The sequence below is a fragment of the Cylas formicarius genome, unplaced genomic scaffold (genome assembly GCF_029955315.1).
Source record: "Cylas formicarius isolate icCylForm1 unplaced genomic scaffold, icCylForm1.1 PGA_scaffold_4__25_contigs__length_36172078, whole genome shotgun sequence".
Classification (NCBI taxonomy): domain Eukaryota; kingdom Metazoa; phylum Arthropoda; class Insecta; order Coleoptera; family Brentidae; genus Cylas; species Cylas formicarius.
Window position 1 is genome coordinate 4191504 of NW_026844334.1, and position 23260 is coordinate 4214763.

At 37.7% G+C, this 23260-nt stretch overlaps 1 protein-coding gene across 1 annotated transcript; it reads right to left on the reverse strand.

Moving 5' to 3' along the window:
• Window positions 1-12672: 12672 nt before the first annotated feature.
• LOC132700539 (dynamin-like) lies at window positions 12673-22930 on the reverse strand. Its single transcript, XM_060667918.1, has 11 exons — window positions 22580-22930; window positions 18891-18964; window positions 18684-18833; window positions 18209-18412; window positions 17753-18155; window positions 17346-17553; window positions 17156-17293; window positions 14185-14342; window positions 13344-14131; window positions 13058-13289; window positions 12673-12891 (listed from the first exon to the last, which is right to left on the reverse strand). The coding sequence occupies exons 1-11, from the start codon at window positions 22741-22743 to the stop codon at window positions 12792-12794; spliced, it is 2619 nt and encodes an 872-aa protein (XP_060523901.1). The 5' UTR covers window positions 22744-22930; the 3' UTR covers window positions 12673-12791.
• Window positions 22931-23260: the final 330 nt, after the last annotated feature.

Genomic DNA, 23260 nt, shown 5'->3' on the forward strand with positions numbered 1-23260 from the left:
GATTTGAATGATTTCGATCAACTTAGAAACATCTAGCTGGATCCAACCTCAAAACTGTGTAAGGAAACATGTTATGGTTTATAAAGAGAATATCAAAACACGACTTCCTAATGGGGGACCTTTGAAATACAGTACCACCTCAATAATCCGGATCTGCATTAAATCCGATTATTCGCATCGGGGTTTCAATTTGGTTGTGTACTACAAGCAGGCTTTGATAGTGCTCGATAATCCGAATCTGCGTTTTTAAAAGTCTACTTTATTCAAACTCCATGTTATACATATATACATATACATATATACAACTGAAAGTGGATTCCCCTTACTTCCTAAATTTAACTTTCCATTTCAAAATCTGCGTTTTTAAAAGTTTATTTTATTCAAACTCTGTGTTATACATATAGGAAAACTGAAATTTATAGCGAGGGATTCCCCTAACTTCCTAAACTTTACTTCCTTTCCATTCTAAAATCTACTTTTTTAAACGTTGACTTTATTCAAATCCTGTGTTATACATATAGGAAAACTGAAATTGATAGCGGGGGATTCCCCTAACTTCCTAAATTTTGCTTCCTTTCCTTCCTAAAATCTACGTTTTTAAACGTCTACTTTATTCAAACTGCGTTTTATACATATAGGAAAAATAAAATTGATAGCTAACTTCCTAAATTTTATTTCCTTTCCTTCCTAAAATCTGTGTTTTTAAATATCTGCCGTATTCAAACTCCGTGTTATACATTTAGGAAAACTGAAATTGATAGCAGGGGATTCCCCCAACTTCCTAAGTTTTACTTCCTTTCCTTCCTAAAATCTGCGTTTTTTAACGTCTACTTTATTTAAACTCCGTGTTATACATAAAATTGATTGCGGGGGATTCCCCTAACTTCCGAAATTTTCCTTCCTTTCCTTCCTAAAATCTACGTTTTTAAACGTCTACTTTATTCAAACTGCGTTTTATACATATAGGAAAAATAAAATTGATAGCTAACTTCCTAAATTTTATTTCCTTTCCTTCCTAAAATCTGTGTTTTTAAATATCTGCCGTATTCAAACTCCGTGTTATACATTTAGGAAAACTGAAATTGATAGCAGGGGATTCCCCCAACTTCCTAAGTTTTACTTCCTTTCCTTCCTAAAATCTGCGTTTTTTAACGTCTACTTTATTTAAACTCCGTGTTATACATAAAATTGATTGCGGGGGATTCCCCTTACTTCCGAAATTTTCCTTCCTTTCCTTCCTAAAATCTACGTTTTTAAACGTCTACTTTATTCAAACTCCGTTTCATACATATAGGAAAACTAAAATTGATCGCTAACTTCCTAAATTTTATTTCCTTTCCTTCCTAAAATCTGTGTTTTTAAATATCTGCCGTATTCAAACTCCGTGTTATACATTTAGGAAAACTGAAATTGATAGCAGGGGATTCCCCCAACTTCTCAAGTTTTACTTCCTTTCCTTCCTAAAATCTGCGTTTTTTAACGTCTACTTTATTTAAACTCCGTGTTATACATAAAATTGATTGTGGGGGATTCCCCTAACTTCCGAAATTTTCCTTCCTTTCCTTCCTAAAATCTACGTTTTTAAACGTCTACTTTATTCAAACTCCGTTTCATACATATAGGAAAACTAAAATTGATCGCTAACTTCCTAAATTTTATTTCCTTTCCTTCCTAAAATCTGTGTTTTTAAATATCTGCCGTATTCAAACTCCGTGTTATACATTTAGGAAAACTGAAATTGATAGCAGGGGATTCCCCCAACTTCTCAAGTTTTACTTCCTTTCCTTCCTAAAATCTGCGTTTTTTAACGTCTACTTTATTTAAACTCCGTGTTATACATAAAATTGATTGTGGGGGATTCCCCTAACTTCCGAAATTTTCCTTCCTTTCCTTCCTAAAATATACGTTTTTAAACGTCTACTTTATTGAAACTCGGTGTTGTACATATAGGAAAACTGAAATTGATAGCAGGGGATTCCTCTAATTTCCATAATTTTACTTCCCTGCCTTAATAAAGTTTTAAACGTTTGCTTTATTCATATTCATATATGTTATACATATAGGAAAACTAATATTGATAGCTAACTTCCTAAATTTTACTTCCTTTCTTTCCTAAAATCTGTGTCTTTAAACATCTGTTTTATTCAAACGCCCTGTTAGGAAAACTGAAGTTGATAGCACGGGATTCCCGTAATTTCCTAAATTTCTAAAATTTCTCAATTTTAAAAATCTATTTTGGGTCTAGCTTTAGGAAAAAACAGCTGCGACTATTCAAAAAAGCGGTAAAAATTCCACAGAATTACCGAACAACTTAAGAAAAGATAGTCCAGAATTTTAAATTAAAAAAAAAGGATCAGCTTAAAGAACAAGTCATTACTTTAGACTCCTCTAATTTTAAGAAAGGGTGAAATTTTCACTGCTCTTTTAAATGGAAGTAGCCAATTTTCTCCAAAGCTAGATACACAAAAAAATATTTGGCTTTTTTTTCAAACATGACAAAAGGACACTAGAAAGAAATGTAATCATGTTTTTAAATTTGACATTGGTTTTTGAATATTTTGTTAAAGCAAATTATTAACAGCAAAAATATTTGGTGGGCATGACTTTTGGCGGAGAGGAAGTTTGGGATGTTCCAGCTACATAACTACATACGTTTTCCATTCTTTCAGTTATATCCTTTCCCATTTGATTTTTATCAGTCTTTCTCTTTCGATTTTTTTTGCCAATTAGTACCCCCTTCTGTCACGATTTCCTTCCGAATATCCAAGAACACCAACTTCCACTTAAAATAAATTTTTTTCGTCTCCATTTTGCAAAAACGAACGTGTAAAAACCATTTTTGAATAAGCGATACAGTAAAATTTATTTAAATAATTGATAACAACCTTTAGAAACAATGAAAGGAGTCAAAATTTGTTTATAACAAATGAAGTTGTGGAAATTGGTGTTATTATTATTGCTTCTTCCGCTGAAATAAAATAATGTAAGGAAAATGGAGACTTAGTTCGCAACCACTCATAGCCATCTAGTTTCAAAAAGAAATTTGCTGCAAATTCGCCAATTCTTAATTTTAGGCTAATATTACATGATCCTTTTTTTGAATCTATCCCCGTTGACCGATTTTTTCTATCACGTCTACATTTTTCGATGTGATTTTTTTTTTTATATTTCAAAATTTTGTTTTTTTTTTCAATTTTTTCATTCGTCAACATTACAAAAAGTAAATATACATACAAAATGAGTTTCAGAGAGTTGTAAGAAAAAGGAGGGAAGTGCCGAAGGTGATTTTTATGGTAGTAAATAAATAATAAAATAGAAGATTGAAAGTTGTTTTAAAATTAATTTTATGTGATTTTAGGTTACAAAATGCCACGGACTTGTAAAAATTCCTCAGATTGTTTTTGCTACATTTGTGGGGAACATATACTAAAAACACAGCGTCATGACCGATCTGGTTAACACAGCTTATAAGCTATATTTTGGATTTTCTATCGATGAGCGAGATAAAAGTTGGTTGCCAAAAGTATGCTGCAATAGCTGCTCAACGTTGAAAGGTTGGCTTGAAGAAAGTCACAAATCCATGCCGTTTTCAATGCCAATGATTTGGAGTGAGTCTCAAAATCATGAGAATGATTGTTGTTTCTGCAGGACATCTATACGAGGATTCTCGAAAAAAAATTGAGATAAGATTCTTTATCCGAACGTCCTATCTGCAAAGAGACCAATTCCTCGTGATAAAGACACTCCACCTCCAGTTCCACCAGTTAATGAGGAGGCTGAAAATAAAAATATTTCAGGTCTACAATGTCAATCGAGTTTTGTTAATATAATTTAGGATTTTTTACTGTAAAACTCAAGCCGCCACATTTTTTTATTTCCTTATAATAATTTATACTTTAATAATATTGTTTTTTGATGAAATAAATATTAAATTAAAAACCTACGTGTGGTACTTATTTGTATATCAGATTCCTTGTTTAGAGCATAAAATAAGATAAATTCATGCATGAAAACAAGAAGGAGAGAAATTTTTTTTTTTGCAGACCAGTGTGATTTACAAATGTTAGACTGAAAATATACGAGGTGTTCCATTTAAACCGAGTACACTTTGTTCATCGTTTCGAAACCCCACGTTCATTTGTTTTTCTGTTTTCACCTTATTTAGCTTGGGTGTTGGTCGACTAATCAGGCTTGTATTCCATGTAACTTTCCTTAATATTATAAAATCAATTTTTTCAACCTAACCATCAGTGTCCAAACAATAAAAGATGGAAGATACCGTGATGTTTTTCGCCTTTAACAACCATTGATACGGCAGAGACGAAAAAAAGCTGAAACGAAACAAATGGTGTTGGAAATTTGGCGTGCTAGGTTGGTCGATCTACGCTCTACGAAAACAAAGACCTTATTTACCGGCAGTAGTCGGTCGGCCGCCCGATACCGGATTTATCCATTAATCATTTTTTTTCTCTCCCATTGAAAAAACGCCGCCGAAATTCATGAATAAATTTTCGCCAAACAAAACGATGTTCGGGGAGAATTCTTAGAAAGGGCCGTATAAATCTTAAACGTCCCGGTCTGTGTATAAACATTAATTATTCCTCGAACGGGGTTGTAGGAATACAATGGGTTTTCTGGGCGAATGCAGGCGTTTGTTATTTGATTTGTGCGTAATTGCTTCGGATAAGGCGCCGAAATACCCGAAAAATTTCAAATTTTTCCACCCTAAAAGATCGGATTATTAAAATCGGATTTTGTTCCCGACTTGTCTCTAGGAGGCTGAGGAAAAAATTGGAAACGAAACTTTTCTTTTATTTTGGAACTGGAGTTTTGTATTTATTTGAATTAAATAAGTTTGATTACATGAATTTCTGCATTTATTTTTTCCTGAAAATATTGTTAAAACGTAAAAAATTAAACTTTTGTTTCGTTTATTTTGAATTTTGGTTTCCTTCTGCAAATTAATAAAAGTTTAGAAAAAAAAACTTTTAAAACTGTGATTGTTTTGTATTACCGTTGAACCTGTTGGTAATGTGACGATTCTCTAATAAGAATTGTGTAGTGGAAGGTTGTGGCAGATAAAACTATTTTAAAAGCTTTTTTCTCTTTCGTTCTAGGGAAATTCTTTGATTGATTTTATTGCTTACCGCGTTCCCATCCTCGTTTACGTTCTCCAGGGAAATTAACAAACATCATAAATATATAATAATAATAATAATAATAATAATAAATAGCCTTTATTGAAATACAACAAAAAAAAGATACCACAATATAGTTGAACAAGTGGCGAGGTCTAACAGCCGTACTCCATCTAACCACCGATACTAATGTAGTAGAATAAAATATTAAAAGAAATTAAACAACCTAAATAGACACCGGAAAAATCAAGAGCAATATTCAAAAACGGCTAAAAGAAAGCAATAGGAAAACAATAAGCAAAAAATCAAAAAAAATGCGGCTCAGCTTCTCCTTATTCTTTTTAAATGTAGAAGTAGATGAAAAACTAATAATATGCAGTGGAAATGAATTGTAAGTTTTAATAGTGTAAGAGCTCTGAAACGCAGCCGTCCTATGCTTGGGAACATAGAACAGGTTACGGTGACGAATCGTCCTGTTATGTATATCACTACCCCTGACCAGTCTATCTATAGAGGTACCGAGTCTTTCCGTACCTAGTAATTTTATACACTAACGTAGACAGATGCACAATAGTAAATTATGCAACAAGTGCGGTAAACGGCATTTAACCCACGAGTTTTTTTGACACTAGCGGATCGAGTTTTTAATAAACGAGTGAGTTAAAAAGTTTACCGAACATGTTTACCGACCGTTAGTTTTTGGGTAAATTTTCGCAAAACAACAAGAATACAGTCACTGACATGACCGTCAGAATTGGCAAACGTCAAAATTCAAAGCGTGGGAAATATCACCGAAAACATCCGATCGCTCCCAAACCCGTGCAGTAAAATCCCGGAAATGTCCGAAGCGGCTCGGATTCATGGGAAGCGAAATTGACGTGGTAAAGTGACGAAATGTCTAACTGAAATGCCTTGGCTTTACAGTCAAAAAAGATATTAACCATTCAATTGCATTTCCACTCACATCATAAGCAAATCATTTATCGAGAAGTATATTAATATTGATTAAGTCGAATGCACCATAAAAATCAATAAATACACAGGCATACCACCGAAAATGCATATTTCAACAATAATTATTTACTTCGAAAAAGACGCTTGTAATAGTATATTATGCAACAAGTGCGGCAAACGGTATTTGACTCACGAGTTTATTTGACACGAGCGGAACGCAGCGGAGCGAGTTTTTAATAAACGACTGAGTTAAAAAGTTTACCGAACGTGTTGCATATTATACTTTTTCTACGACCGTTAGTTTTTGTGTACATTTTCGAAATACACGACTACATTTACTGACATGGCCGTCAGAATTGACAAACGTCAACATTTAAAGCGTGGGAAATATCTCCGAAAACATCCGATTGCTCCCAAATCCGTGCAGTAAAATCCCGGAAATGTCCGAAGTGGCTCGGATTCATTGGAAACTAAACTGACGTGGTAAAGAAAAAAATTTACGCAAACTATAGCTGTAATTCAGGCAGGCATATTGTAATTTTTGTAAGTTGTATTGGTCTTTCCGTCGTAGGGCCAGCGGGTATACAACGTCCTCATCCCAATAGAGAGAGTATAAGAGAGTCACACAAGTCTGATCTCTAATAAGTAGTCTTCATACATGTAAAGTGTTTTCAGTTTCCCTTAGGATTTCTGCAGTAAATAAGACAAGTGAGAATCAAAAAGCAGCTTACTATCAAGAAAGACTCCTAAGGTTTTACATTTGTCGACAAATTCAAGCGGAGTTCTATTCAAGGTCAAGTCGTTATACTGGTTCCTCTTTTTATTGTCAGAAAGAGCAACCTGGATCTGGGAATCATTTAATTTCAGACCATGGGCGTTAGAGATTCTAGAAATCACTTCAAGAGCCTCATTTACAACATTGAAAGATAAAGCTACATCTTTGACCGAGAATAATAAATATATCTGAATATCATCAGCATACTGATGAGAATAACATTTATTTAGGTGCCTGGAGAAGTCAGATGTGTAAATAGAGAACAATAAAGATCCTAAAATGCTGCCTCGCGGAACATCCCTTAAAATTGGCAGAAAGTCGGACACCGCTAATCCTAACGTCGGCGACCTCCTAAGTAACTTTTCACAAGTAATAGCGGTGTCGGCTAAATAAGAAGACTATAATCCAACAAAATCAAACAAGTATTTCTCGACACATCCTGAGGCCTAAAGAGATCATCACTGACATTAAGGAGTGCTGTACCCGTGCCTAAACGGAAATTGGGAGGCAGGCAAAATATTCGAATCAGCAACATTAATATTAAGTTGATCATATTTCCAATAGTTTAGAGATTACACAGAGCAAGCTAATAGAGTGAAAATGTGAGTTTTCAGATGGTGAAATTATCTTATGAACTTCTGCTTATGCTTCTACAATGAGCGAAATTTGCTGGTAATATATTGGTTAATAAGTAAAAGTTAAACCGATTAGCAATTTCGTCATACAACTCAGAAATCATATCCTTATTAGCCTGTTCTTTACCAGCAGGAGGCGAAACACTCTCTTAAAAAAACTAATTAAATGTGGGACAAATCATTGTTTTCCAGAAGCATTTGGAATCTGAGCGAAATTTATAACTTAGATATGCTTTTTTTTCATTTCTGAGAGCCATAGTAAATATGTTGCGCAAAGATCTACATTCGTTTTTTGCTGTCTCAGTCTTTAATTTTTTGTACTTAGACAAGGCCTTATTTCTCAGTCGCTTCATAAGTATCAAATTATTAGTAAACCAAGGTGCCGGAGCTTTGGTTATCTTTGATGTTTTCAGGGGACCATTTTCGTTAAAGAAAAAAAGCATCTCATCAACATCAGTCACACTATAAACATATAATAGTATATACATATATATAGTACAAGTGCGGTAAACGGCAGTTGACTCACGAATTATTTGAGACGAGCGGAGCGCAGCGGAGCCAGTTTTTAATAAACGAGTTTACCGAACGTGTTGCATACTATACTTTTTGTACGACCGTTAGTTTTTGGTACATTTTCGCAAAACAACAAGAATACATTCACTGACATGACCGTCAGAATTGACAAACGTCAAAATTCATAGCGTGGGAAATATATCCGAAAACATCCCGGAAATGTCCGAAGCGGCTCGGATTCATGGGAAACGAAACTGACTTCCCGCACGCTAGATCCATGGGTAATTAGGTATCTTACAGATGGAAGTAGAAAAACAATATTCCAAGGAACAACGAACAAATCAGAGAGAAACTGCTCGTAATTAAAATTAGTATAGTCTCGGTAAGTTCGATATGACGTTTGAGGCTTGCTCCTCACCAGCCCCAAATCACAGCCAACTAGCGAACGGTCAGACATGTTACTGATATCAATTACACGAACATTACCAGAAAGATCTCTAGAGGACGTTAACAACATATCGATTAAAGTTTGCGGCGTAGTAGTTATTCTGGTGGGCTGTGTTACTAATTGATGGAGGTTGCATTTCTCCGAAAAAAGGCTAAGACACATATCTATTACTAACCGTATTAATAAAATCAACATTAAAGTATTCCCCAAAACACAAACAATCAAACTGCGAATTTAAAATTGCCCAAATACTTCTGTCGTTCACCCTACCACCAATCCAAAGCTGCTCCAATTCGCTATTACTCTGCTGTACGTGTATCATTCTAATAAATCCTTAGATAAAATGCAAAATACACCCTCCCCTGCTCTCACGGTCTTTTCTAAGTAGAAGCTAGCCAGGAACAGTCACACTGCAATCAGTAGTATTTGTATTTAGCCACGTCTCAGATAGCCCCAGCACATCAATGTGTGCATCTATTCAAAAATCACTAAATGACACAAAGTCCGAACCATACGAACGAATATTAAGATGAGAGCAGCTGAACGGCCTAAATTGACTCTGCATTTTGTATATTTTAGAATAAAACAAAAATAACTCTTATATTAAGATGTGTATGTATGTATGTATGTGTGTATGCATTCAAACACCACAAGCATCGGATGCCGCTCCCAATGACCAAATCAAATAGTATTTACATTTAGATAGCTATAGTTGTTCATGTGCTTAAGGCTCAGTTCATTGTAATAGAAGATTAATATTGACAATGTAGAAATTATAGGTTAAAGTTGGCAAAAGGGCCGAAAATTGCATAACGCACTTGAAAATTGAAATGGGATTTCTTTTAGGGGCACCAATTCTGTCAATTGCGATTTTAAGTGGTACTTAATATAATAGCAAAAAAAATTTTAATTCCTTCCTTTGTATTTCTGCTATTTAACTAATTATTGTAATTCTTAAATTTTGTTAAAACGTATTTCCAAAAATTAATTAATATTTTAATTAATTTAAACCCCTGGCCCGCTAGGCACTGCGCGTCACATTCGCCACATTTATTTCGTCCTCAACAAACGTCAAATTTCCCTTTAACCGATTTTCGAAACAGTGACGGCCGTTAGGCCAAACTTTCGGAAGCGCCACGACAAAAACAATAAGCCCCCCGCCCCTCCCGCGGCGACTTTTCGTTTAGCAACCGGGGCGTTCGGTTTCCCTCCCAAAATTTGATCAAACTTCGGCCGTAGCCGTAAATTTGAGCCATTGTTGGCCCGCGCGCCAGAGATCCCAACTTTGGATTGATCGAAATGAGTTACAAATTGTTTTATGGAACCTCTCTGCCGAGTACGAGAACAGGCGTGTACTTCCCGTATTATGCTCTACCTGCCGGACAACTTTGGCCAACGCTAACTATAGCGGACAAACTTGCAACGTTCGCCGCTAATTTATTACGCGGCTGGATATGTCTTGAACTTCCTCCTCCCGCAAAACTCCCGAACTATCCCGATGTTGAAAGCGATGATTAGCTGCATCTACTGCAATACTGCGACTCTCGTTTAAGAAGACATTAAATAAAAATTAACATTAACCTCAAAAGCGTCGTCATTGTTTCTGGAAAAGTTTAGGGATCATTGGCCAGAGCCAGTGCATACATTTTTTACCGAAGTGTCTAAGGATCTCTTTAATAGTGTGGGGTGTGGTCTTCACTGTCCTAAAATGGATTTAAGAGTAGCATCGCGTCTTCTGAGAGACTTTTGTATTGCCCCGTCGGAAGTGTACGCCATTAAATTAGCTTTAGAGTTAATTAAATTTTATGATTGTCTCGATGTGGTTATTATGTCAATCTATTACGCGTTCTGGGTTGGACTTATGAAGGAGCCACCTTGAACTTGAGACTAGACAACGATTGTCATACATTTTGGTCATATCCCCAGTATCCCCAGTAACATGGTTTTCGACGACAATGTCCTTGATGATCCCTTTTCTATTGTGGAAGCGTTTGCTCCCTTTTTTGATAGTGTATTTCTCCCTTCTGGTCCTAAGCGCACTCTTTGTAACGTAGTGGATTTAAACTCAAGCATCTATGAATTACTATCCAATTTTTTTTCTTTTTTAGTAAAAGATTGTATTAGTGTCTTTTCCGAGCCTTTACTTAAAATATTTAACCTTGCCCTCTCCTCCAAAAATAACCGCAATGTTGGAAGAAATCCAGGGTCTGTCCAATTTTTAAAAGTGGCGAAAGGAATCACGTAACCAACTATATATATATATATATATATATATATATATATATATATATATATATATATATATATATATATATATATATATATATATATATATATATATATAGTTGGTTACGTGATTCCTTTCGCCACTTTTAAAAATTGGACAGACCCTGGATTTCTTCCAACATTGCGGTTATTTTTGGATATATATATATATATATATATATATATATATATATATATATATAGTTATATATATATATATATATATATATATATATATATATATATATATATATATATATATATATATATATATATATATATATATATATATATACATATATAGTGTTCGAAGTGTTTTCGGAGCGCGAGCATTGAAGATGCCAAGTGAGATTTTGGCGAAACGTCTGCAGGATTCCAGTCGGATGCAGGATTCCAGTCGGATGGAGTTCGGCGAGCGAACGGATGATGTCCCGGAATATAGTGTCATCATATATATATATATATATATATATATATATATATATATATACTATATACTATCACAATCTTATGCAATTTTGCTAAAATACTACTAATTTGTTACAGGTTACTGAGTATGCAGCAAGGGTGTTTGACAGTCAAGGACAAGTAGATGTTGTATATACCGATTTCGATATATACGCATTCGATAAAATCAGTCATGCTGGTTTGCTTCAGAAACTTAAGCGTTTGCCGATGGTGCGGTGATGTTTCTCAGAAACTACTTAAGTGACAGGACGCAGCGCATACCTCATAATGAGTATACATCTAAAAGATAATTTACAACATCAGGGCTGCCACAGGGTTGACAATTTTAATAAAGATAAAAACAATTATCTTGTCGGACTGGCAAGCAGACTATCAATTCATTCAAAGAAAAAGACTTGTAACTTAAATTAGTTAGCAGCCCATTAGTTCAGGGGGATTGTTTGGTGGTCTCCTATTAAAAAAAGAAAACCCTGATACTGTGGGATGCCAATATAACCTCCAAGTCTTTTTTCGCTTTTATCTTGAGCGGATCTGGAATGGACATTCTAACAGCTTATTAAAGGCAGCATTTTGAATATAATTTTATTATTATTTTATTGTTGTTTAGAATTTTTTTTTGTTTTTTCTGCTACTAATTTAAACTCGGAATACATCGAACAACTATGTTATAGACTATTGGCCCACACCTGAAGTTACATGAGTAAATGCGAATATTGAGGCATGACACTATGACCTACAAGTCTTTTTTTCCACTATAATTGAGCAGATTTTAAACAGACATCAAATGCCCTCTTATTTGCTTTAACAAGCGTTTCCACAATTAATCGTTTTTCTCTTTCATTTATGATTAAAGGAACGTAATTTTGATATATTTTTATTATCATGGTTGTTCATTAGTTTTTATGTTTTCATGTTTTCTGCTAATAACTAAAAGTCAGAAAATGCGGGCACAAATGTCAGATATTTAGGCTGGCTTAAAAAAACTATAACCTACAAGTCTATATTCCTGTGTACCTAAGCTGATTTTAAACAGACATCCCAACGGCTCATTAAATGCAGCATTTTGAATATATTTTTGTTATTGTTATTATTGATATTGTCATTGTATAGAATTTTTGTTTTTGTCCTTGCCTTTTTATTGTCTCTGCTATCTGGTGTGTTTGTCTGTTTTGTTGTTTTTAAATGCTTGATAATTTTATTTTTATTAATCGTTTTTAACAATAACTAGTTTTGTTTGTGAGTCTGTTCTTTTCTGTATTTTATTAGGAAAGGTGTCGAAAGAGAGAGAATAAAGTATAGGAAAAAAAAGACAAAAGCTCATTATTATTATTTGATGTATTCAATATATATTTATTTATTTCCAAATATTCTTATTATTTTATTATTGTAATTATTGATTGCATATATTTATAAATAGCATGTTTATGAGTAACACAAATAATTGAGACACGCCTGTAAAATTAAATAGTGAATTGGGGGGTAAAGAAATAAACCAATCACACTTCAGTTATTTTTAATGTATTACAAAATAATTTACACGTTGACGATCGAAGAAAACTAAACTGCGGCGCCCTCTTCGGGCGTATCAGCGAGTATTACGTACACAATTTACTCCCACGGGACGGCGTCGCGACACCGGCCGCCAGATGGCGTCTCCGCGTCGAAATCGATATCGCTAACCGGCGCTGTAGCTCTCTGTAAACCGTTATTGCCGCAAAAATTAAACACAAATCGCGCGATATACAGGGTGTTTTCGAAATAACGAAAACGAAATATGTCGCTGCGACTAATACGAAAACACCCTGTATTTCGAGGACGACTCATCGAAACACCACCCCCGACGAACACGACAGACGCTTACCCCCTCTCTAAGGAATCGACAAAATAAAAAAATCTGGCACTAAGTGTTTCATACTTTGAAACTTTCGTTGACCTAAAAACGAAAAATATACCGGACGATCCGAAGAACTCACCCACCCTCCCCCTTCTCCTGCTAAAGTGAAATAACAGACCCTTACCTTCGGTCGACGCCCCCGGCGGAGGAGGTGGAGCCGGTCTCGACGCAATCGGCGGCGGCGTCGACATCCTGTAAGCTGAAACGTCGCCAAACTGTAACCCAATTCCGACCCACAACTCACCAGGTATACCTCGCTTCAATTCTGAAGACGCGAAATGCGGGTTGGAGTCTTTCCTCAGCAGCGGCACGCTGGCAAAGTTCATCGAACACTCTCCTATGATGTTCAGCGCTTCCTTGCACGCCTGGTACATCTGCATCTTCTCTTCCCGCCTCTGAACTTCCTCGACCGATTCCTCCATCAGCGAGCCCTGATTCTCCGACGAGTACACGTGTATGAGCAACTCCTCGCAAATGAACCTCTTGGTCGCGTTCAGCACCATGTGCGTGATGGTCTTCGGCACGAGGTCCTTGGTACTCTTGTTCACGATACCCATGTAACTGTCCACCAGGTTCCTGATCACTTCCACCTGCCTCTTGAGCTGGGGATCCGTTTCCGGAATCTCCTCCTCGTCGGACTCCTGGTCGTGCTTGTGCTTCTCCGGGTAGACACCCGCGCGTAGCAGCGACGCCTTCCACGAATCCTCCTCGTCCAACGAGTCGCAGCTGAGCTCCAGCTGCTTGTAGTCCTTGTAGATGTTCCGGCCGCTGGGGTAGAACAGGCCGAACGTGTGCCGCCTCGATATGAACTTGGACTCCAGATCCTTGACCTTGACGCCGTTCAAGGGCAAGATGTACTGGACCTCGCGTTCCGTCTCGTCCTTGTACCAAGACAGGTTCTCCGACGCCAACACGAACCAGAAGTCCTTCGAGCCCTTGATGAAGCTCGGGTTGTGGATGCACATGTAACCTTTGCGGATCACCTGGTTCCCCGGAGTGTTCCGGGACCTTGAACTCGACTTTTCCGCCTGGTTTTCGGCGCTGAAATGAAGCCCGTTCAAGCGAGTGTCGCGCGAAAGAAGACCGTCACTAACTTCGCGAACCCTATGAAGTCCTCGTGGTTCGTGTTCATGTAAGACAGCTGACACTCGATGTAAAGCAGCAACTGTTCCTTGCAGGCGTGTTCCTGGGTCCTGATTTGGCGCGAGATCACCCGCTCCACAACGTCTCTGAGACGCGGATAACGCGACATCTGTTGCCAAGAAGAGAGCACTGATCATATTCGGTTACTCTGATGTAGTAGTGGTTCTAGTGTGGTTCAGTGGCGCTATTTTGTAGCTACTGTGCTTATCTAACAGTGGGCGGCCCTGTTTGGACGGCATGGCAACGTAATGATAAAGTAAAACAGCTAGGCGGGCGTATTCATATCTGGAAGAAAATGCCTGAAGGACACGAAGGTTCCGTGGTGGGTTCTATTGCTGAATACAATAAGGGCAAATGAGGCAAGAGCGTTTGGAGCAATATTTAGAAGCTAAGGAACATGATTTTGGTTGGTAAAAATGCCCACAAAAGATTTTAAAGCTTCGAAGAAGATTCAAGACGTCGATGGTTTATACGAATTGGGAACAAGGCAAGCACTTGCAGATCTGGAAATAACTTGATGAAATTTGGAAGAACAGGTTTGTGTTTATGTGGCCATAAATAATAAATAAAGAAGCAGCAGCTGAATCAACAACTTGCAGAAAAGATTGTTCTAGAAAAATTTATTAAGATGGGGGAGTGAGTAATGCCAAGAGAAACGCACAGAACAAGACAGGTAACAAGTTGCGTCAAGGTTGTATGAGGGACCAGTTAAAACGCAGGCAAAACGTGTCCTAATTTTGTGATTGTGAAGTAGTCGACCTCTGAGTCAGGTCAGAGTCTGACAGTTCAGAAGAGAGTTTCAATTTCATTGTTGTGTATACGTTGAAAAGTAAGCAAGATATTGTATCTGCATCACGAGTTAATGTGACCACTTATGACCAACTTTTAATAATAGAAAACAAAAATTTAATTGTTATTTGGGAAAAACCTCAGTTAGGCTTGGATGGTAGTATTATTAAACCTCATTATTGGGGAGGGATTTGATAAAATTGATTTTTCCAAACATGTAAATGCACTGCAAAATCATCCAATGGATTCTTTAGACTTGGGAAATATCTTAAAAAATTTATTTACTTACGAACTAGGTTGCTATAGATATGGAAAAAGTGAATTAAAATTAAAGCCTTATCTGTTTATTGAAAAAATGAATACTGAATTGGATAAATTGGAAATTCAAAGTAGATAGCTCAGAGTGGGGTACTCTATTGGTATCTGTTTTGAAAGAGGGAGTAGATATAAGATTATGTTTGGGCGATATATAATCCCTTCTAACGCATATAAAAAAAATCTTAAAGCTTGGAGTGCTCATCTCGGAATTTATAAAATAAATAGACTGCCACATGATACTGAGCTCGCTTGTTCTATTTTTCAAAAAATAGTGGAAATAGTTTTACATTGAGCAATATAGACTATATTGTAGCAAGCAGCAAAAATCGACAGTTCAGATAGATTGAACTTTTCTAAGTGAAAATTCTTTAAATCAAGGGACCTATAATTAAAAAAGGAAATCTATATACAGATCTCGACAAAATAAAAACAATTACAAATGCACCGCGTCCGGCTGATGAAACTGAAATGAAAGCTTGAACTGAGGTCATCATTTGATAAAGACACGGTGTTGTCGAAACAATTGTCATGTCATAATATATAATTTCGTAAAAATCTGAACTTTTAGTTCTTATTTAGTTTGTGAAATGAAAGCTTTCATCGGTGTGATAGATTATTGTGGCAAGTCATTTATCATCAATGTTAGATCCACTCTACGAATTATTATGGTCAAATTCTTGTAACGCTGCATTTAGTATATTTCGATCCTAAGCTACCTTTAAAATTAGCTTGTGATGCTTCCAAAACCAGATTAGGGACAGTACGTTTACACATAATGTCCTGATCACTAAGCTCTTGTTGACCCTGATATTTGAACCCTTTCTGATCTTTTCTCGCAAAGTAGACCATTTTAGAGATTTTCGGCTAGATGTAGCTTTTACCCCGTCAGCTTTCGCTATCCAATGTCATCTGTTTTAACCAACACCGCTTACGTTATTTTGGAATTGTTTTAAAATATCCATTTCTTGTTCAATATTTAAAGTTTACTGACGAATTGGTCAACAATGGCGAGACCTTTAACTCTCGTCGTCGTCGGAAACGTGAATTGCGTGCACAGACGATCAATTTATCACGTATCAATCGTTTTAATGTATTTTTTATTTTCTGAATAAATGCCGGAAACTTTTTGACCAAGGTGGTACAGCGCGTTCAACTTTTTTGTTTTTAGAGATATCAAGGTAAACAATGGTAATGGAACATTACCTTGTCTCTTAACTGATTGATTGCCTCTGAAGTCCTTCGCCGAAGTTCCGCAACATTATTACAAGAAGTTCTGTGTACGTCAATTTTTTACGTGTCCCCAAAAAAACCATTAAACTTAAGTCGGGGCTGTTCGCCGGCCAATCTATAATTTCGCCGTTGCCTATCCAACCTCTGAGATATTCCATGTTCCATAGGGAACGGCGAAACTATGGATTGGCCGGCGAACAGCCCTGACCTAACTTTAATGGATTTTTTCTTTTGGGGACACGTAAAAAATCCAAAGAACTCCTTGTAATAATGTCGTGGAACTTCGGCAAAGGATTTCAGAGGCAATCAATCAGTTAATAGACAATGCTATATCAAAATTTTCATATTTTTGCCTAGTGGACTAAAATAAAAAGTTTGTTACATCATTGCGATCTGAATAAGATATTGTATTAAACACGTATATAATATACATGGTGTTCCATTAAAAAAAAAAGGTAGTGTTTTGTTTTATACGTCAAAAAACTTGGCTATTAACCCTACATTTTGTTTTTTGTTTACCTTGATATCTGTAAAAACAAAAAAGTTACAGTCAATTAAAATGTTATCAACATAAATTGAACGCACCCTCTCGGTGCAAAAGTGAACCACGTGGAGGAGTTCGGCGACGACGAGGTCGACGCACTTGAGGCACGGCTCCTTCAGCCTATCGATTTGCTTCTTGACGATCGCGTCGAACGCCAGATCAGGCGTGAAGAGGCCGATCTGAAAGCAACCGATGGCCACCAGTTTCACTACCGCAGGTTCCCGGACGTACCCTGATACCGTGGATGTTGCAGATAGCGATGGCGATTTCCTTGCGCAGTTCCGCCTCGTCGAACTCCATCTTGACGATTTCGAAGGGGAACCGCTCGTGGAACAGCGAATTGATCTTGGCGCCGCCGCACAGCTCGCTGGTGTTAATCTCGCTCGACCGGGAACCCTCGAGGGCTTTCTCGAATTCCAGCGAAAAGTTCTGCACCAGCCTGCAACAAAACCGACGTGAGGATCACGAATCGGCGACCACCAGCGAGGCCGGACGATCATGTTCACCGAACCACCATTTTCACGTCCTCGCTGCTGTGGCGGTCACTCCGCGACATTTTTTTACATCTCCAAATGACATCGACTGACAACTGAACGTCAAAAGTCTCGCTCAGCAGAGTCAAAACCGTTCCAACTCACTGCAAGAGCGCCTTGGTCTTCCGCGTCGGATCGTCCCGTTTGAAATTCTTGAAATCCCCCAGCTCCTTCTCCAACGACCACAGCTGCTTCTGGAGGTTGTCCCTCAACGAGGGCAACGTGTTCCTGATGTGGTTGGTCAGTTGAATGTTCAACGTTTTCTGCAAGTACGGGGTGCCCATCCTATCGGCCATCCCCCTGTAAGCGGGATGGCTCATGAAGAACTTGCGTTCATCGGCAATGGCGAGTTTGATGTCCTTCCGACCATCCAGGTCCCTTTGGGATCTGTTGATGACGCCCACGTAGCCCCGTCTCAAAGGCAGCAGTCTGTTTTCCAAGATGTCTTTGGCGTTGGTGCCTACGTCCATGAGGTCCAGCTTCGTGATCACGCCGATCGTTCGGAAGCCTACGTTAAAGGCGAAAGTCACTCCAGGCCTATCGAAATGCGGTAACGGTCACCTTGGGGGTCGACTTCCCTGGCAATTTGGAGAGCGTCGGAATTGGCGAGGTCGGTGTTCGCCGGGGTGACGGCCAGAATGAGGCAAGAGCCTCTCTTAATGTATTCCAAGATCATGTTCCTTATCTGGAGCTCAATGTCCATCGGCTGGTCTCCTATCGGGATCTTGGTCATGCCCGGCAGGTCTATGAGGGTCAGGTTCAGCACTAAAACCAAGCAGATTCTACTCCAACCGCATTCTTAGGCACGTCAATGGGTTGGAATTTTATTTTTAAGAAGTTGTTATTATAGTCGCGTAAATATTTGGGCAATTACCGCGTTCCCAACAATTATTTTCGGTAATTGGTCGTTAAATTGGCAAACTAATTAAATTTGACAAACAAGCGCGGATTTGGCGATACCGACAAAACAGGAAGCGTCTGTAAACAAATGCGACGGGAAAATCTAAAGCGTCAGGAGTGGGATTTTTTTACTTGCCGTTGGGGGAATACACCCTTAGGTTGATGGGTAGACTGGAGATGCCCTTGTTGGTGCCGGTGACCCTATTGGTTTCGGCCTCGATTTCTTTCCGTACCTCGTCGAAATCGGAAAACTTTTCGCCCTTTCTGTGAAGAAATTCCGCATATTCTGGAACGGGGCGTCAATGAGCGACTAGGATCTCGTTAGGGATACGCAAGTGTTTACCGTATTCGAAGTTCACTAGTTGTAAGATCAATGGTCGTCTGGTGACGATGCCGGTGCCTCTGGGTAGAAAATCTCTAGAATTAAGAAAGGGACATGGGAAGTTTTAAATATAAAGTGCTTTCACAAATAAATAGTTTTGGCCTAGTGCTAGAGGTACGGGCGAAAATTTACATTGCCCCTGGTGCAGATTAAAATAATTATTTGAAAAGGTATTGAGGATGATTTTGCGCGAAGTGAAGAACAACAGCCAAGTGGTATTTAAAAACTTAAAAAAGCGATATACATGTAATCTTATCAGACAAATTTAAAAACAGCTGTGAACAATGCCTATTTTGTGTATTATTCGGTGGTTGACACCATGGAATATGATTGATTGCTTTGGTGGGATGTTGTTTTTAAAGGTGTCTTTTTTATTGTTGACGATTATTAACATATTAATTTAATTGGATGCCTACACCGACGGCGAAAATTTAACCAAAAATGTATTTCCCGAATATAGTAATAATACTAAAAGAAATTCATCCTGGATTACGTTAATCTCGATATTTACAGGCGCATCTGGGTATAATTTCGGTACACTGGAATAAAGTTTTTTTAAACCAATACTTTATTGGCATTTTTTATCGTAATATTGGAGAGAAGACCACTACACTTGGGATGAAGAACTGAGCAGTTTATCTACGAAAAGGCTCAATTGCTGTGAATCACGCTGCTTTTTTCACTTAAAGAACAATACCTACTTAATATTAAAATGATCTAATAAACCATTCAATTTTTTGCGTGATTATTGTAATTTTATCCCTCCCTCGCCCCAGTTGCTTCAGTCCATTTAGATCTTTCCTATGATATTTTATAGTATACCATAGTAATGAAAAGGTGAAACTTAAACAGGGTGGACAACTTAAAGGTTGTATCGTAAAGGTCAGATAAATTGCAAAACCTGCACACCTTGAATCGCTGTTAAATTAGAAAAACAAATTTGGCGAATTAAAGTATAATGTGACAGTCCCGTTACTACAGGTAATTTTATACCTTTCCTCCTATAAATTATATATTGCCTCTTTTCTGTCTTCACTTCCACCAATTCGTTAAGCCATAACAATTTGGTCATCTGAGAAGAAAATGGTGTGTATTTAGCAGCATTGTGCTGTACTTTCTACTTCTCTGCTTCCTGTTGAAAGGGTTCATAGCTCTGGTCTACGATTTTTACTATCGTCCTGGTTTTCTCTGTAGAACGTCTTAATTTCATTTATATATGATTTGTTAACGTCTGCCTCTTGCAGGGTAATTCATAACACGTGAATATGTTATCTGTGCATGATCATTCCAGTCTTAAACCTCTTTGTTCCTCAATCTCCTCAATTTCTCTTTCCATTCGGACTTTTAGCTTCTTCATGCTGACGTCGTTATGCTACTAATTTCTCTATAATTTCCACATTTACGTATCTTCCAATTTGTTGGTATGTTTTCTCCGTCTAAGCATTTATTAAATATAATGTTGTTGTTCCCAGCCTCTCTCTCGACCTAGATCCTCCTATCAATGAGTTGATCTGTCCCATACCCAGTTTTTCGCCTTTTCTATTTTATTTTGACGGTGTATCTAAAACGGTTATACGGTTGGAAGAAATCATTTAATATTTTCAATGAATGCTATTCGTAGAGTTCAATTCATCTTGCTTGTTTCTTGCCTATATATATTCCCATATATTTCATATATCTCTTTATTTTGGTGTTAGTTTTGGTTAGTCAACATTCTTCTTCTTTTGTCTTCTTTTGAGTTGAATTATTTATATTTTTTACCAGATTTTTCTTTATTGCTACAATCACACCAGATTTTGCTCTTCTTGCTTTGTCCTCTCTCCCTATCCGTTCTTTTCGGTTTTGCTGAGTACTGCAATATATATTTAGTGTTTGTGGAGTTCTTTGAAAACTAGTTCTTTTTTGGTACTTAAGCCCTCAGCAATGTTTTTTGTATATGTAGATTAGAGAGCAAGTATATTCTTCATTTACCCAAGTTTCATCCAGATAATAGATATTCGTGTTTTTAGTTCCTAACAAAGTAATATCTTATTTTACGTTATTTTAAACACTTAGGCAGAGGTAGGTCAACTACCTGTCTGTCTATATAATACGACCAAAAATATAGCGCATTTATTGCTTTGAAGTTTTAAGTTTTTTGCAGTACCTTAACCGCAGAACTTCGCAGGACCGTGGTAAAACCCATCCCAACAGATGTTTATTCTGCATTAAGTAGGTCTTGCCTGAGATGGACCGTAACGAATATATGTAGAAATTTCAAATTTTTATTGATTGATTGTTGCTGCGAGGTATTTTCGAATAAGAAGAAACGTTTATTTCAACATCAGGTGATATGTATCCTTCTGAAGAGTTTAATTTAAATTGGTTCGTACATATTACGCAGGTATTTGACTGCGACCCTTTCAGTATGTACGAATTTATGTACCTGATTCTCGAGCTCTGACCCTGTGAGGCTGTTTTCACTGGATAGTTCAAAGGGTAATGGTGAGTACCTCTACTCTATTTATCTTAAAGGCAAGTTTGAAAATAATCATTTTTGTCTTGTGTGCCTGTCGATTAACAAAATTCTTCTTCTTGTATTCTTGAGTCTTCTACATAGTTCTTCGATTTGTAAACAACAGTCTTTTTTATTCGCGGGAAAAACTTCAAAAATAAAAAAAAATACCCTGCGGTACTTAATTGCGCTCAACTAAGAGGTCACATGTGGCTCTGAACTTCTACTTCTCTGCCAAATCTGAAGTGGGTAGCTGCAAATTTAGGGCACCTATTACTGTTATTAATATGGCACGGAATATCGCGAACACCTTGTAATATAGGTGAAAACCTTAAATACAAAAGTTTTAGTTATGTAGCTTTGTTGCCATGTAAAAGACACTGATATCAGTTATCGCCGATTTTCAATAATAGGGGGACCTATTTTTCAGTATTTTTTGTAATTTGCGGCGCACCCTGTACACTTTTGAAAAATTGTCAAGAATAGAAGTTTATGCAGCCAAATCTTCTGCGTCATTGAATTCCAGAATTTTTTCGGTAGCGTACACCGTTTTCGCTAAATGATTTATTCCTTAGACCCTTGCATTCGCGATTGTTAATTATTTTAAAATACTTCCCGACCCCCCAGCCCCTCCCCCCCCCAATTTCAATAGGTTCCGTCAGGAGACCAAATGCTATGCTTCAACTTTGGGACACTTATCGTGTTTCATAGCGATGCCAAAAAAACCGGCGTGTTATTGCGGCCATTTTTAATAGGCCTCTATGCCTCGCCAAGGGTTAAATTCGAAATTCTCCAGTCAATTCAACAAAATTAATTTAAAAATTAAGACGCGTTTTGACGTAAACGCCGCGATAAACGGCTCACACCATATCAATTGCAATATTCTACGTTTTCCGGGAAAAAAACGACCGATGACTTTTATAATTCGCAAAGCACCTTCACCTTGGCGGAACACGCGCTCTCAATTTGCGAAAACGATTTCCTGAACAAATCAAAAACGCAATAATACCGACTGACATTGACGATTTCCCCACGGCTATTTCCCAAGAGCCGCGAAACCAAATTTCCTACGATTTCTATTTCGCAAGCGCGCGCGCGCTGTTATCAAATATACCGACGACAAAAATATCCGATTTCAAATCGCTGTGATCCTTACCTGCCCACGAAATTCTCCAAAACGGAACTTTTGCCCGCCGATTGGCCGCCCACCACAGCGATTTGCGGCAAATCGAGGGTGAGCTGAACTCCCAACCGCGTGAACGCGTCTTGCAACTGATTCACCACCGATATCAACTGTTCCATGCCTAAGTTGCCCGACATTTCCACTCACCAAACCGACCAACGAACTCCGCTGCTTTCGACTGTTTTTTGTTTCGCGCAAATCGAACAAAAACATCCGCGGGCTGGGCGTTTGTTAGTAATAAACGAAGCTCACTATGATTCAGTGCCGGTTTTAATTATTTGTTCATAAACATACGCTGGCGGCGACGGCTGCGTTTCGAAATCGACACCGAAGAATCTCGAGATAAGCAATCCGCGGCGATAATCAAATCGCTATTTGCTTTTAGGAAATGCATTATCGTAATGTGAGCACAGCTTACGCGAATTAGGTTAATTGTAAGGACAATTCGTTAGCGATAGATACGCGTCGTCGCGCGTCGTGTTGGTTGCCTACCCTTCCGCTGGGCCCGCTCTGCCGTTTCGCGATAGATGGCGGCAGGGCGTTTGACGTTTGATGAGTTTTAGACCGTTAAAAAATCCTTTCAGTTTCGGTACGATGTCCGCGAGTGGTTTGCGCTTTATCTTTGAATTTATTCACGTGCTCTCGACGCCGGCG